We start from the raw sequence: 17,095 nt of genomic DNA on the forward strand, positions 1-17,095 counted from the left end.
GTTACATTCAGGGCGCTGACCAGGAGAACAGTGATGGGCTTTGTTCCCGCTCTGCTCCCGTGGGACCCAGTTTGGCTGATGGTAATGGGCTCGTGTCCATATGGGGGGGGGGGGGTGGATCCAGGCCATCTTGCAACATACAGGGACCCTTCATTCACACCAGGATCGCCAAGACGGCCTGACAAGCTGTATCTTTACATTCTAGATGGTGTCTGAAGTCCCACAAGGTAGTAAGATTAAAAAAACTGAATTTCTGAGCAATTATTCCTCTGATTGCCACTGAAGTCACATAAATCGCAGTTGTCATCGTATACATTATGACCATATAAGGTAATTCGGGCCCGATCCACCGACAACGTCGGCCCGGCCCTATTGAAATTGTATGGGGTATTATTATTAGGGCCCGAGCCACCGACAACGTCGGGCCTGCAAAGGCCCTCTTGAAATTGTAATGTTTATTATTATTCTGATTTGCCTTTTTGTGGGGATGGAGCTTGTAGGGGCACTTGGAATTTATGAAAACTCACCATTTTTCAAAAAAATGGCTCTCTGGCGCCCCATACAAATCGTACCGGCCACGCCGCTCGGCCAGTATGTCCGATTTACTTGAAATTTGACCCACCTGTCCGAATCCGCTAGATCTAAAAAAAAGCCTCTCAGACCCCTAAGCTCCGCCTGCTTAGATTTTCCGCCATGTTGGATTTAGTGTGAAACCCATTTTTGCTATCTCCTCCTACATGCTGGGTCCGATTGCTACCAAATGTTCTGTGGATCATTATTGGATCTACCTCATCTAAAGTTACTCAAAGCTTTCTGATACCTCTTAGCGTTTAGAAGATATGGACCAATACACTTCTTAGGGGCGTGGCTAAATATCAATACACATAACTTCTCAACTGTTTGTCCTAAAATTCCAAAACTTGCAGCATATGTGCACATCGCATGCTGTAACATACCCTGAGAATTGTTTTGTATTCACCCACTAGGGGGCGCTACAGCAAACCCGCGAAGTTGGCCTTTTTGCCACTTTTTGCAGATTTCAGCCTTCACATTTTAACGAACTCCTCCTAGAGAATTTATGCGATCAACTTCTCCTTTGGTCAGGATGTTCTTAAGACCTTTGTGATTAAAAGTTACTCAAATCTCGCGCTTTCATCGAGGAACCTTGACGTGGCATTGATGATGCATGACCATGAATATTGTGCGCTTTCGTTGAACGCTGTTGCCGTGGCGATGCGTCGTATTCATGAAAAAGGAAGCTGATGGTTTCATGTGTTGGGATGCTCAAAAACTCATGAAACTTTGTACATGTGTCGTAGGTCATAGGAAGACAGTGTATATGGTTTTTTGGCTTGGCCGTTTTAAATTGCCTCTATAGCGCCCCCTACAAGATTTCAAAACAGCAGCCCCAGCGCTACGTTTCAGCTACATATATGAAAGTTGGTAAGCACATGTATCCTATGGAGACTTAAAAATAAGTCTCTTGAGACCATGCTCTAAACCCGACCGGAAGTCGGCCATTTTGATATTTGTGTCATTTTTCCATCGATTTTGGCCTATTTCTAGTCGCTATACTTTTATAGAACTCCTCCTAGGGACTTCATCATATCCACTTTAAATTTTGCCAGTACCATGTCAAGACCGTTGTGATTAAAAGTTACTCAAAGCTTTACGTTTAGCCGTAGCAGGCGTTTACGTTACGTGATTCCCCGTGAAAAAAGCTGTTGTAACTCAGCTGCAGTTGTTCCAAACGGTCCTAAACTTCTCATGCTTGATAACACTCATGGCCTGAGGGTGTCTACAAGCTTATTTTCACTAGTACTCACAGCGCCACCTGCTGGCGAAAGGAAATCTGCGTTTTCTGACAAACTGCATCCGATTTACGTCACTTTTACACTACGTGGTTGACACTTGACACAGAGCAACACGACGCACGCGTTCTGTAGCGCCAGGCAGAGGACGCAGGAAGCATCAGACTATTTGCAAAGCGTCATTTCCGGCATCAGGCGGTCCACGCGGGATTAAACACGTCTCGCTCCGTTTATTCTTGTCTGACTAGGTGAGCCATCACCCAGGCCGTTAGCTGTTCCCACCCTTCCTCCTCCACAGCTCCCTGGCTACGACCATGAAGTCAGCCAGTGGACCTGTTCACAGCAGCACAGGATCTGGATGAAGACAGAGCTGGAATCCACGGGTCTCTGGCCAGGCTCCTTTCCTGTGCGCAACCTCATGAAGATGGTGTCATTGTGGCGTCTCCCTCCCCAGCCAGAATGAATCGACAGCATCTCTGATCTTCCTCCTCCAAAGTACTTTCAGCGGACGTCCGACGGTCGTGGATGTTCTCGGACGCGCAGGCCGGAGTCCCGCCGGCACCCCGACGCGCAGAGGCTACCTGGCTTTGGCATCCACCGCTGGCATCTCTCTCTGCCAAATGCTCGCATGCGGCAGGACGGATGGACAGGCTGCACCCGGAGAGGGAGGGGAAGGAAGGGGAAAGGGGGCTCGCCAAACGCTCCGAGAGGTCAGCCTCGACCAGACCTTTGGCTGAGTGTCCTTGAAAGCCTCGCAATCATCTCTCCGTCACCTCTGGAGCCCAGAGGGATGACGGCAGAGCGCTTTAACGATCACTAATAAGGCCTCGGGGAGACATGCGACACAGGCCGACCCAAAAAAAAAGGAGCAGTAGAGGTGGCGGGAATGACTCCTCTGAAAATTACAATCTGAATTTAACTGTCGGGCCCGTCAGGGAGACGTAATAATATTCAGAGCAGTCACTGATCTAGCTGGTGTGTGTGTGTGTGTGTGTGTGTGTGTGTGAGCTTAATACGTGTGCTTCTCAGTACATCTGAGGGTGATTGACTGAAAGGGAGAGAGTCGTTAAGCCGTGTGATTTCAGCCACTTGCTGATTTCCTCATCATCAGCCAATGTCAGCGTAGACAGGTAGAGAGGCGCCGAATGCTGGCCGGAGGAGAAGGCAATCAATAGTTGGCTTCAGAGGGGGTCCGCGGGGGGAAAGACAGCCATCATGGAGCTCATCATCAGGCTTCGGGGACATTGTATGCGACGCGGGGACTCGGCGCAGTCTGTCCATCCGTCAAAGCGCACTGCATTAGGCCTTTATCTGATGCTATATATTACCCCCTTTAGGACACTTACTGTGGCAATTGAGGTGAAGCACGAGGTCTGAAAAGGTGGAAAAACTACCGGCGAGCTTTCTGCCGACAAGGATCTGCTAATTCCCACCATGTCTCCTATCTTTTTTTGCCTTTTCCTTTGCTACGGAGCGATACAACAGCTATTAGGACTCTGTGGAGGACAAAACAGTAAAAGAGAGCTTGATTTAAGTACTCACAGTTTCTCCAGGGCAGCCAAGCCATAGAAGGAGCCGTTCCTCAGCAGGGAGATCTTGTTGTTACTCAGGTTTCTGTGTAGGGGATAGAAGACGTGGACGGAGAGAGGACGAGGTGAGCGATGCGAGAACGAGTGAAGGGTGGAACATTTGTAAATATCACGACAGTAGGCCTAAACCAGAATTACCGACCAGTCATGTTGCAGTTTAACATCCATGTCTGTCCAAAATGTCATCGCTTCATCATTTTATCCTCTTAGACGTGCGTTTGAAATTGTCATAATTAGCAAAATAATTATTAAGTTATGGCCAAAAATTTGTTTTGTGAGGTCACAAGTGTGGACGTTTGTGAAGCCAATGCTGAAGTGCTTAAAAGCTGCATTCTTTCTTATGGCCAGCAGGGGGAGGCGACTCTGATAGCAAAAAGAAGTCTGATTGTATAGAAGTCTATGAGAAAATGACTACTTCTCACTTGATTTATTCCCTCAGTAAACATTGTAAACATGAGTTTATGGTCTCGATCTCTAGTTTCAGGTCTTCCTCAACACGGCGTGATGTTCATTTCATAAATTATGGTCCCATGGTTAAAATAGACCATAAAGCAGGGTATGTTTTAGGGCGTGGCTACCTTGTGATTGACAGGTCGCTGCCACGGCGTCGTCACAAACGAAAGATAGTGACGGCCAAAATACCAAACTCAGGCTTCAAAGCGGCAGCCCACAAACCAATGGGTGACCACTTGTTATTTACAGTCTACGGGACCCACTGCTGTGGGATGGCCACAGCTGTAGCCGGTGTTACTTATTGGAATGTCTGACAAATTGCTCATCCTCTGACTGTCAATATGTTGGCCAAAGCTAAGGATTTACGTCCGAGGAGATTGCGGTTGTGAATTAGCGATCCCAGCCACGTCTCCGTGTTGTTTATGGCCGTCTGTGCTCAAGATGGGTAATGATCTAACCCCCCCCTCCCCCACGCACCCATCCTCCACATCAAAATATCGGCCTAATTGAACAGCTTAAAAAAAAATGCCGGTTCAGCACAATTCAATCATCCGTTTGCTCACATTACAACATCAAACAAATCAATGAAACGCACGCAGGGATCTTTAAGTGATGAATAAATATTCAGCACCGATGTAAAAACTATATGTCGCACAAGTGATGCATTTGTCTAGCGAGAAAAGAAAAGTGCTTGCACGGGACTTCCTGCTGAGTGTTACTGGCAGGCAAAAACACACGCACACAAAGTCGTGTCCCATTATTCAGCATGTTGGGCCTTGAGCTTTCCCTCAAAACGAAAAAACACAGACAAGAATACAATCACGTAAAAACACACAGATATTACTACTCTTATGAGGTCTTTCTGTTGAAACAGTGGTATTCGTTCCCTAACCCCGACTACTTCTCAGCTCTCTATTGGTTAACTTGAGCCGAGCTGAAAAAACAAACTTATTCTTGTTGGTATGAGAATGATAACAAAAAAAGGTCCTTAACAGGAAGTGTAACAACCCTAAAAAACACACACTGGGGTGCAAACCGTACAGTCCGGTGTTATGATCCCACGGTGACTCGTTAGAGCACATCAGGCCTGCTGTGTTACCTGCTGCTCGAGTGCCAGAGACATTTCAGACTCTGGACCAAGTCTACTAATAACGTGCACTCCGTTTGGCCGAACACGGTGATACGACAGGACGCTGCAGGTGGTGAAGACATGTTTCTCTCTGTGGTTATTAGAGGAAAGGGAAGCGACGTTTGTGGAAATCCTTTCAAATAAATAAGATGAAAACTAAAGGACATGGAAACAAGGAGTGACGTTAGATTGCAGTCATGAATTAGTTTGAAGACGATGATATGTTCTTAGTCGGCCTCACACTACGGGTGATGGCGTCCTCCGTGAACACAATGTTTTCTGTTGAAGTTGGACCAGTTTCTCTCTCGAGGTTTCTTTCTGTGCTGTGTTTGTCGGAGCTCATCTCACTGGTTTGAATTCAGTTTGGTTTGGTTCAGTTACACAGAGTTCAGTTACCGATCGGTATTCAAATATAAATGAAACATTATTTTCAGTCAACATGTGATGACAGTTGTGGGGTTGCTTCTTACGCCTTCAGTCCACCGTCAATCTAGTCTGATCAAACCACGCCGACACAGTCCTGATGATGCAACAATGAGTTTGGGGGTTTTAAATTCTTTAAAAAAGCCTACCTTTTAAATATGTATGTAAATGTTTTATTTATTTGAACGAGTTATCATTCATTTTCCAGAAAAGGTTACTTTGTGATATTTAAGAGGTTAGGAGCTAAATGTTTCTCATGTATAGAGAAATATGGTCGGTTGATATGGTGTTAACGAATGCGTACGCAAAGGTAAAGTTAATATTGTCTTACTTTAACGAGCCTGCTGGTGCGCTCTCCTCGGGGAAAGTACCCGTCTCTCCCCGGAGCGACAACAGTTGTCTTGGCACAAGAAGCAGGACTGAAGATAAGGAAGTCCCCTCTCAGCGAAAAGGCCAGGAAGGACACAAGCTTTTCAGAAAATTCATGTCAACATCCAAGACCGTATTTACATTTGGCTTTTTTACCGTGAGAATATCACGTCTCCCTTACGTCAGGATTAAACGTATTTACAGAGAACTAGTGGCCACATCTGTCAGAGTGCAAAAAGACCAAATCAGCAGAGCCTAAACAAGACGCATAGAACACACAGGAGATACATATCGTAGTACCAGAGGAGACGATTGGCTGACAGTGCAGTTTACAGTGATAACACGGGAAGATCTACCACTCAAAATTTAGCAAACTAATTTATTCTGTCTTGTCTTTTTATTCCAGCCGACGGCTCGAGGATTTACAGCTACGGCTCAGTGAATTAGTTGGAAACTCCGTCTTCACCAGACTTGTGTTGCTTTCAGCTGATTTGTTTTAGTACATAAAAAAGGTAAAAGGTGTATTAAAGAAACATGATAGCCAACTACTGGATCAGGCTGTTCTCATTCACCGTTTGTACTTATACCTTTCACAAAAAGTAATGCACTACCATTAGTATATATATATATATCACCAACGTAACTGTGAGACAGGAAGTGCAGGGCTGCCTTTGTGGAAGTCAGGTGACGTAGAATAAAGATAGTCCGCGTGGGGGAGGAGGTCGGGGGGGACGCCATGCCCCTTGTCTTTATAAGTAATGCTAGGCTACTGTTAGTAGTAAACAGCAGACAGGTGGGGGCTTGTAAAACTCCTCTTTGTCCACCAATAGATCAGAACACCTCGGCTGTGTAAGAACGGACCACTGGATTTACAGTCAGCCGTTTAGCGAGTGAGCAACAACTCGTATGGATTTCTATTGTTGCCGATCCAGACGTCAATATCTCTCTGGGGTTTCCGTCCGTTGTCGGATTCGTCTCTGGCGCGGAGCTCTCCGAGAGCAGAAGAACCGCAGCAGATATGAGCCGGCAGGGAGTCGACGAGGACGTGGTGAGAAACATTTTCACAATATTTCACCCACAGATTTATCGAAGAAATAATCAGAAATTCATAATGGCTTCAGTTCTAGAGGCCCGGTGGAGTTTATTCTTTTGCTTCCAGGGCTCATTTACTTAAAGCCACACATGGACGGTGCGATGGAGCGAAGGCAGTCAACACTGAGATCCTGAGATACCAGTGCTGTCGCTGTGTTTTGTCCCGGGTCTCCCTTCTGTTCCCCCGAAAAACCGCTACACCTCCCTCTGCGGACGGACGTCCCACTCAGGGACAGGCGGCCTCTGTTTGTGCAAACTCAAGCGTGTCCTGTGCTTAGCTATGCCATGCCGCGCGTATGTGTGTGTGTGTGCGTGCGTGTGCGTGTGCGTGTGTGCTCGCCGACCTCTGCGTGCCTATCTCTGGCTTCTGCGTAACGTCCAGGAAATCGCAGGAAAAACAGAATTGAACATTGTGTAAACAGCCCGGGACAGACTTCTGGAGCGTCCGTCCAGCTCTGTATTTACATTATCAATTATGCTGCTCTCAGCGAGGGAGCAGTGCACACCGATTCAGCATTGTCTCTGTGGGCCGCAGCAAATGGTTTGTGTCATTTGGGCCACAGCCGGACGTGTGTACATACAACACCGTGGGGGGGGGGTTGCACTTTCACAGTCCTCCCATTTGTGTGAATTTGGCTTATTGGTTTATGGTGAGCTCAAAATGACAAGGCCGCAAAGTTCATGTATATAAAATAAAGTCGATCTTATCTTATCTTATGTAGTTGGATTGACAAATGTATTCATAAGTCAAACTTCAGACTTTTTTTTTCAAGCAACATAATAACTCTTTGAAAAGTCGACAAAAAAAACTACATGAAATGAAGTCACACACGAAGACCTATTTTGATCATTGATTATCATTTAAGTCCTTTGTTCGCTAATGTGCAGCATGTCTTGCTCTTATATGATAGAAAACTTTAAAAAAAAGAATTGGCTGTTGGTCGGACAACATTTTCCAAAAACGTTCCCGTGATGATCTAGCTGGTACGACGAGCAGGGATCGGGCCAAACACCGATATGTTCCTCTCTCTGGAAATCAGATTTACATATACACATTTATATTTCTAAACATATGATTCAAAGTTAGAGTGGAGATTGTTGCCACTGACTCATCAGCTTATCACACAATCATTTAGCACCTGTAGCTCTGTTAGAAAGTCAAGCAGTTCTCAGCTAAAGGAAAATACAAAAAAATAATTTTCCAGGACTTTTCATTATGGGTTTTCAGTGTTTTCCAGGTTTGAGGATTTATTTAAATTTCTATTAACAGATATTGATTGTTCCAAAGTCACCCTTTGAGTCAGTCATAAGGGTCATAAGGCGACAGCAAAATTCATTGAACACAGCTAGAAAGACTCACAACTGTTCTTCCCTAAACAGGAGCTCTGGCTTTCATTCTCCCGTCATGCTAGAGCTGGGATATTTTCTGAGAGGTCCGACGGAGAAGACACCGCTCCTGAAACTGGCTATGGGGTACGTAGAGCGTCATAATGTCAAACTTAGCGCCTCTGACCAAGCGCCGGTGCTCGAGGGGTCGAAAGTGAGAACCTACGACGACCTGTACCCACTTGGCTGGAGCCATCTGAAAGTGTTCAGCTCACCACCTCGTGATATACATCAACGCCTCGCATTGATCCGAGCAACATGTGGACGAGGTGAGGTGGCATTTTGAGAGACAGATATACATGCTGACACTTGCCAAGACCTCTAAATACCCCCCCCCCCCCCCCAAGACTAATGTTCTTCACACTGTGATCACACCGTGCGACAGAAACAACACACATCGGGGTTTTAATCACCTTGTTTTACAGCGAGTCAGACATCAGGGGAGAGACAACAAGTAGTGAGTTACCCTCCTCTGTCCTCGAATTTATGAGCCTTTAAGTAACTTCAGTATTTACTCAGCGGTGTGGGGGAGGAGGGATAGCATAGTATCCTTGGCAGACGCTGTATTTATCTTTACCTAATATTTTTAGTCTGGGTTTCGACACATTCTTGGGTTTCTTCAAGGCTGCAGAGTGATTTACCGACTCCCCCCTCTCTCTCTCTCTCTCTCCCCCAGCGGTCACGAACTCTCCCTCGGCGAGGCATCATAGCCTGGGGCAAAACCGATCGGCCGTTTTCTTCAAAGCGAACGGTAGTTACTGAGCTTTTTGGAGTAGCACAATCTCTGACTGATTTATCAATACAACGCCCACAGAAGCCCCCCCACAGCAGCTATTGGTGAACCAATAGCTGCTAATTGAGGAGGCCGTCTCACTTCTGGGGGTTAAGCGACTTGATGTTGGGGAGTGCGCTCATCTAAAGATAAACCTTTTTTGATTTCTTGAAATCTTCCATATCGCCGGAGATAAGAGCGAGCGAAGCCAGTTGAGAGAAGGGGGAGTGAGATTGGCGGGACCCCTCACAGCGTGAGACCATCTGGGGTCACCGGGGTCACGTGTCTTCAGATTAACAGCCGTGTGTACCAGCGACACACTGCGCTAAGAAGGTGCTCGCGGGGGGGCCAGGTGATGGCACGGGTGCCGGGGACCGTGTGTGTGTGTGTGTGTGTGCGCACATCGATGAAATATTCATGCACAAGTACTCACAACTCTGAAGAAGGGTAGAGCACAAACAGCACCTCGGCAGACGAGGAAAAAAGCCCTCCCGAGGAATAACAGAGAAGGAAAATAAGAGAGGAGGGGGTGGAGGTGGGGGACACAGAATAATATTTATGCAGATAAAAAAAATTAAAAAAAAAGATGAAAGAGGAAAATAAAATGAATTGTGTTTCGACTCTCCGTCACTCGCCTTGAAAACTTGAGTCTGCTTCTCACCTGTGATGCTAGTTCTGTGTGTTTTTGTTCTTTACTGTTACGTCATCTCTTTTGTTCATATTCTAATTGCTTTTGTTGTTTCTGTTTTTGCCATGTAAAGGGCCTGTGAGTACCTTTTAAAACGCCATACAAATAAAATGTATTATTATTATTATCTCTCTTGGAACATTGAATTAAAAAATAAGAAGCAAAAAACACCTTTTACTTTTCACGAATTCTAACAAGCTGTAGCTGTCTGTACTGAAGAAAATAACTGGTGTGTTGTTTTAGGCCGTTTGCTTTCTTTCCAAGTAAAAAATAAATAATAATCGAATTAAAGAGTACCCTTTGAAGGTGATTAAACCTATGACAATGTTCAACACCAAAAGCTTCCGCGGTAATGTCAACGACAGACGGATGAGCAAATAAACGATGACCCATTTGGTCATGTGATGAGCTGTTAAAGTTCAGCCTCCCCTCCCTGCCAGGTTGACACTGTTAGCGCCGTCAGTGTCACTGTCAACGTTAGCAGTGATAGTACCTCTCCTGTGTGAAAGTCAATTGAAACCCTAAATACTGGGCCGGCCACACTCAGCAGGTAAGAATAAAGTAGTCTGAATATTATGCAAATTATGCAAACCAGGCCAGCGAGAGTGACGGCGGCATCAGTCGTAGTACCTTAGAAGTTCGTAGGGACTTCATAAGTTTGTCGGTTATGTAAGTGCACAGTGTGTCTGCAGTTTCCAGCAGTGAAGACACTTAACCAAATGCTTCCCATCTCTCGCCTTCCCAGCATCCTCTGTCACTCCCCTTCATTCCTCTAATGGCTCTTTCACTGCCTCTCCATGCCCATCTCCCATCTTCACTCTACCCCCTTGTCTCTTCCCATCACAAGCTGCCCCCCCTCCTGTTAGAGCACTGCCTGAGACAACAGGTGGCGGGCCCACACTCTCAAGCTGCTCACTCCCTGCAGAGAGGCAGCGCAAGAGAGGATCGAGGTCAACAGAGCTGTCAGAGCTCCAAAACTGGACGATGAGTAAAAAAAAAACGAGCGAAACGGGAGCTACCGAACACAGTCTCACGCACACTTTGTTTTCAGCTTCCTGATTTACGCTCTCCCGTGTGATTGTGAAGTTGTTTTTCTTGCCGTTTTTCTTGCCGTTTTGCAAGGCGGCGCATTATCGCAGGCTCAGTTCCTCGTAAACATTTTATAAGTGCGACAGTAAAAAAAGAAAAGCAACAAAACCCAATGTGCCTCCTTTAATTAGAGGTGGCATTTGGATCCCGGTCGGCGCGCTTGAAGCGAGAGAGTCGTCGTTGAGGGAACGGCTCTACGAGGACGAGCTCTACATCCCCCTGATGCATCTGTTTATTTGCACAGCACATCCAAACAAAAGAGCGAGAGAGGCGGCCACCTCGGCCTGACAAAAGGTCACATTTCCTAACGCAGGAAAACAGTTTCCTGGCCGGCCGGGGCTCGGCCGGAAGGTCCGTCACATCGAGAGACGGGGGCTGATCTCAGAACAGCGTTTCTCCAGTGAGCTGAAGAAAAAAAGGGGGGGGTGTCAGTGTGTGTGAGCGTGTGAGTGAGTGAGTGAGTGAGTGAGTGAGTGAGTGAGTGAGTGAGTGAGTGAGTGAGTGAGTGAGCTTCACCTTGCCTTTATTTCGATCCCTACAGTATATTTAAGTTCATCTTTGCGGAGCAATTTAGAAGTAAATCAAACTTCGTTATCGCCCGCACCGCTCCAGAAGCAAACCCCCCCACCCACACACTCTGACGGATGGTCGACCGCAAAAAAACACAAAGCCTTTTTACCATTCCCCACTTAAAAAGGAAGCACCCTCCAGATAAATTGACACAAATAAACCGGGCCCTCGGTTCAGAGCGAGCGGTCGTCTGCAACCTGTCGAGGGCCTCGACGTCTCCGTGTTTTGTTTCCACTCTCGGGAAAAGGCAGACGTCAAGTTTCCAAGAATAAAACGCTCTATTAATCTAGCAGTCGATCCGCGCACCTGCAGGGGGGGGGGGGGGGGGGGTTATCAACCCCTCGAGCATTTGAAGTGCTATTTCATCTACAGGAGAGGCGCAGGTGAATACTAAAGGTCCCCCGTCGAAGCGCTACAGATCTATGTTTGAATAACTTTGAATGCAAACGCCCCCCCCCCCTGTAGAGCAGCATGGGGCTCACGCAGGGGTCTCAAACGTGGGTTTGCGGGGACCGCTGAGGGTCTTACGGTGCAGACGAGCATGGCCGCCATAAATATGGTGTTCATCACATGCAGCAAGAACAGTACACACTACACCAGGGGTGTCCAAACTTTTTTCAAAGAGGGCCAAATTTGATAATGTGAAAATGCCCAAGGGCCAACAGTCCCTGCTGACATTATTTTAAACAATACAAGTAGCCTATACATACATTGTTATTTTATCATTTTATTTTCAATGACAGCAAATAGCAATGTAACCAAATGTAAGCATTCATGTGTGAACACATCTCAACAACTATTCTGCCTTTCTTTCACATCTTGAAAGTCAGATAACAAAGAACAAGCCATCTAAAAGCTAATTACATAGGAACCGATCAATATTCTCACCTCAAGACAATCTTAAATATGACTTAGTGAGGGTGATGAAAAGTTGTCTAACATTTAAATTCAACACACATGAAACAGGCTCACGAAAAAAAATCAAGTTGTCTCTTCGTATCTGATGATAGCTCTTCAGCGTTACGAGCCAGGCAAACATTAGCAAACTCTGTCTTCTTCTCGGGGCAAATATGTTTTCTGCTATTTTCATAACACAGTCTTTGATAACCTCACATTCCGTAAAAGGTTTGTCATGTTTAGCAATTACCACGGCCACTCCGCAGCTTACTTTGATGATGTTTTCATGTGAAAGGGGCCGCTGCTGTGTGGCCAAGTTATCTTGGAGTTGCTTCACTTTTCTAGCACGGACGCTCTCTGATAGCTTGTTGTAGCATTAGCACGTTTGGTCTCGTAGTGTCTCTTTACATTATATTCCTTAAACAAGGCAACAGTCTCATGACAAATTAGGGAGACACAGTTGTTTCGGTTTTCGGTGAAAAAAATATTGCGATCTCCACCTCTCCTGGAAGCGGCGGCCCTCATTATCGACTTTCCTTTTTTTACTTGCCGTAGCCATGACAGTTCAAGGGTCAGAGCCAATTTCAAACAGCCAAACAGTTACAGAGTGGTGCTGCCACCATGAGGTAAAAATAGGAATTGCATGTTGAATTTGTATGATTTATTCATTCCGTTTTGACTGTGCTGGCGGGCCATAAATAATGCATTTTAAGACAGAAGGCGCGGGCCGTATAAAATCTGACCTCGGGCCGTGATTGGCCCGCGGGCCGGACTTTGGACATGCCTGCACTACACGAAGCTGCCTCACTACGTTAAACCTCTTCCCATCAGAGCAGATCCCAGACCTGCTTTAGATGCCAGTAGATGCTGAACTTGCAGGATTTAAATAGGATAAATTAAGATGACTTTTCTTTATAAATGTGTGCTGTTGTTTCTGACGCGGTTTGAATTGATTATCTCTGTTCTCATTTCTTCATCTAGATTAAATAATAGTCTTCATCATCTATAAATCCGTTGGTTATCTTTTTGATAACTTGTTTGTCTGTCTTATTTTGTCTGAGCAATAGTCTGAAACGTATTCCATTTAACATGATATATCGAGAAAGCAGCTTCGACTGCTGCCTTTATTTAACGACTGGAACAATAAATCAATTATCAGAGTTGTTGGCAATTATTCCCAATTATTTACATTGAATCAGTATCTGCAATGCTGGTGAATATTCTGTGTTTTGCTTTGTTCTCTTGAGGTATGACCACAGTACTTCCAGTTTGTTGTTGGGGAGTGATATTTCATTCTATGACCAACATATGGACCTCTATTATATCTGTAGATTAATATTCTGTGGAATATAAGCCGCGGTGTATTGATTTACTTGATTGGTGTGGAGCCCCTCTAAAGAACCCGTTCATCCAGAACCCGTTCATAACAGCTCTTTAACCTTGTGGAATCAATTCAGAACGGCTAACCCTCTCGCCCGCTCGTTCAGGGTCCCCTTGAGTGGGGATTTAAGGATCTCCAGGGGCCCTTTAAGGGTGCTCAAGGGCCCCATCCTCTAGACTGGGTCTCTTCGAATTCAAGGACAAAAATGAACTTTTGACTGCTCAGTGCTCACTGTAATCGCTTTCCAAACTAAAATAAAACAACACAAATCACACAGCACAGTGGACCGGAACCGATACTCACAGGGACACGGTTCTGTTGGGCAGGAAGCTGGTCTGCAGCGTGTCCATCAGGTCCACGTCCTCGCACACCACTTTGACTCTGCGGACGTGCTGCCTGCTCAGCTCCTTGGTCCTCTCCGCCGAGCAGTGACAGCTGTCAACGATCAGGTCCGGGCAGTTCCTGTTGCTCAGGCTCGACTCCCACAGCCCGACCGCGAGGCACAGCAACGTCAGCGCTCTCATGGTGGACTGAGATTCTCTTTTTATTATTACTTTCAGGTTATTTCCTCCCAGCTTCTGGGACAGGTCGGGACCATTTCACGTCGTCGCCCTCCGGTCACGTTACAGCCGCGGTCCGAATCTCACCTGCTGCGTCCCCCTAACCCCCCTTCTGACCCCCTCCTGGAAACTTTCAGCCTTTAAACGCCGACAGGAAAGTTAACCATCATCGGTGGGGGAGCGCTGCATCTTTGCCTCGCTGTGATAGAAGAAGTCCTCCAAACTGTTCTCCCGTTTCGGTGAGAGAGAAAAAACTTCCGACGGCGCGCTTTCAAAGTCCGGAGAAACTTTACTGCGACACATCCTTTCTTAAGCGGCGGCGCGAGCGAAACATGTGTCTGAGGTAGTTACTGTCATTACTTAGCATCATTTGCTGCTGCACGCCGTTCGGTGCTGCCGTTTTCGCTCGTCCATCATCCACTTCTTGCGCCCCGGCGACTTGTTGCGCAGCGTCCAATGAAAGTCCCTCCTCCCCCGCCGAGTCCCGGCAGACGAGCGTGCGCACGTGAGGCCACATGCACCAGTTGGATGACACGTCTGATATCGATAAAACCTCAGCGGGTGTTTCCATCATTTTGTTCCCGTTTTAAGTCACTGAGAAACAGTCTCGTCCCAACTCACAATGACGTTTTCTTCACTGTGCCACTCTATTGAGGGGGGTCCCCCGAAAAGTCCCCCCGGGTCCCGCTTTGGGGCGTCACATTTACACCAGGTGATTTAAAAGGTGTTGCGGTTTGTTTTGCTCCCCTCATTTACTCAGGAGCAGCTGCGAATGAGATGTTTATACCGTCTTTCTGTTGCCTGAACACAAAGTGAAAATGAATCACCGCGATACCCCCACAGCTGTCTCACTATAAGTCCGTCTTTCTACTGTGACGTTCTCCACAGTTGTCAAATGTGTCCCGGTTCCTGTTGCAGTGCACGTGAATGACTTGCGCTGACAGGAAATAAACACGGACCCAAGCTGTCGACCAGCAATGCAATTCATTTATTCAAGTCTCCCACAAAATAGCATGAATACTCCTCTATGTATTTCACATTGCAGTGTCATACAACTCTTCCACATAAGTCATACAATTATAATCAAAACAATCAATATAATATATCCCAGAATTCACTGAGGGTACGTGTGTTGGTCATTGAAGTATCATATGCTATATATACTGTATGTGTGTATATATATATATATATATATATATATATATATATATATATATATATATATATATATATATATATATATATATATATATATATATATATATATTAATGCCATTTAAAAATCAAACCCATCTCTGTCACGGTTGGGCATGCAATCAGTCAGTGGCAATCCATAACAAAATGATACGCTTATTATACCTAAACTATGTAAATAAATCAGAAAACACTATTTAATGATATGAATAATTTCTTATTTTGTTTGGTCAAATGAAGATATGTGATGATGTCTGCTGGGTAATGTATAAGTGGATGTCCGGTGTAAAGTTTATTTTTGATCATGTGACGAGACGATATCAATGCTCTCTAACAAGGATGGTGCATTAAAAGCTCAGCCAATTGTCAGCCAATTGTTTGATGGAATACACTTCCTGTCTCCCATGTGGGCGTGGTCATGGATGGCACGTTGGCCAGAGTGAGGTCTCAAACTCAGTAAATTTCTTCTTCAGATTTGTCCATTTTTTGTTGAAAAGTAAAAAAAAAAATTTACTTTTGTGACAATGGAGCGAAGGAATTGGTCATAGTCTGTGGTCAGGTTTACATCTCCCATTGTAAGTAATAGACTCAGCACCTGCTGTCATAGTCTCTTAACGGGGTGGGGCAGTGGTGAAACCAGGCGGTAACCTCCGGTTCTGCCCAGTGAATCCGATGTGGAAGTGTCTTAAAACTTGCATTCTTTCTACTGACCAGCAGGGGGCGACTCCTCTGGTTGCAAAAAGAAGTTTGATTGTATTGAAGTCTATGAGGAAATACTTCAACACAGCATGATGTTCATTTAGTAAATGATGATCCATTTAGAGTCAAACAGACTATAAAGCGGCGTGTGCCTTAGGGCGGGCTTTCTTTGATTGAGAGGTCTCTGCCGCTACCAGAGACGTATCCGGCGTCACTACGACGCTCCTCCGCATTCCAAATATGGAAACTTCCGTTTATCGGTTGCAAAAAAACAATAACATGGCGATCGCCGTAATCCAAGATGGCGATGGCGAGATCGTCGAACTTGAGGCGTCAAAGCATCGTTCCACAAACAAATGGGTGACGTCACGATGACTACAGTCACTTCTTATATACAGGTCTATGGGTGGAACCCATGTGACACAGATACAGGAAACTGTCTCTCAGTGCGCAGTCTCCTTTCTGAACCGCCTCTGAGCGTAGCTAGTTTGGGCTAAAAATCTAGCTGAGCACATCTGCAGGCAGAGCGAGCAGTCACGCCTTCCAACACAAAAGCAGTAGTAAGAAAAGACACGAAAGAAAAGAACAGGAGGGTGTCAACGCTCCTTAAATTCTGATTCCTTTGGCTTTTTTTTGTTCGTGCTTCACAACTAGCAACCAGCGTGCACTGCGGCCCGTCAAAACTCCCGTACGCCACTGGCTGCAGGCATCGGGCAAACTATACGAGCAAAGCCGGGACACTTGTAAACCTGACGCTCTTTTAAATGAAGGCAATCAATAAAGAATATGAGCTGGAAGGTGACCAGGTGGAGTCGCTCGGGAGATGAATAACGGCTCGCTTCTTTATGGCTGAACCTTAAAATATTTCAACCCGTGTTCACTCAGAAACGTCTCAATGTTCTTGCGGCGACCGAGAAAGCGAGGGCGACTCGGGAATCTGTCGGTGACCCAGACGTTATCGCTCACTCTGAATCGGAGATGGGAGTTTTTGAA

General features: G+C 45.9%; 1 protein-coding gene across 1 annotated transcript in view; it reads right to left on the reverse strand.

Annotated features, from left to right (window-relative positions):
* Nucleotides 1-14,205, reverse strand: part of adgra1b (adhesion G protein-coupled receptor A1b) — a 144,449-nt gene extending 130,244 nt beyond the window's left edge. Inside the window, exons 1-2 of the mRNA XM_079279793.1 lie at nucleotides 13,953-14,205; nucleotides 3,354-3,425 (exon numbers count right to left, since the gene is read on the reverse strand). Coding sequence (XP_079135919.1) covers nucleotides 3,354-3,425; nucleotides 13,953-14,173 — 293 coding nt within the window. The 5' untranslated portion in view covers nucleotides 14,174-14,205. The remainder of the gene's footprint in view (nucleotides 1-3,353; nucleotides 3,426-13,952) is intronic.
* Nucleotides 14,206-17,095: the final 2,890 nt, after the last annotated feature.

The sequence above is a fragment of the Melanostigma gelatinosum genome (assembly GCF_949748355.1).
Source record: "Melanostigma gelatinosum genome assembly, chromosome: 12".
Lineage (NCBI taxonomy): Eukaryota > Metazoa > Chordata > Actinopteri > Perciformes > Zoarcidae > Melanostigma > Melanostigma gelatinosum.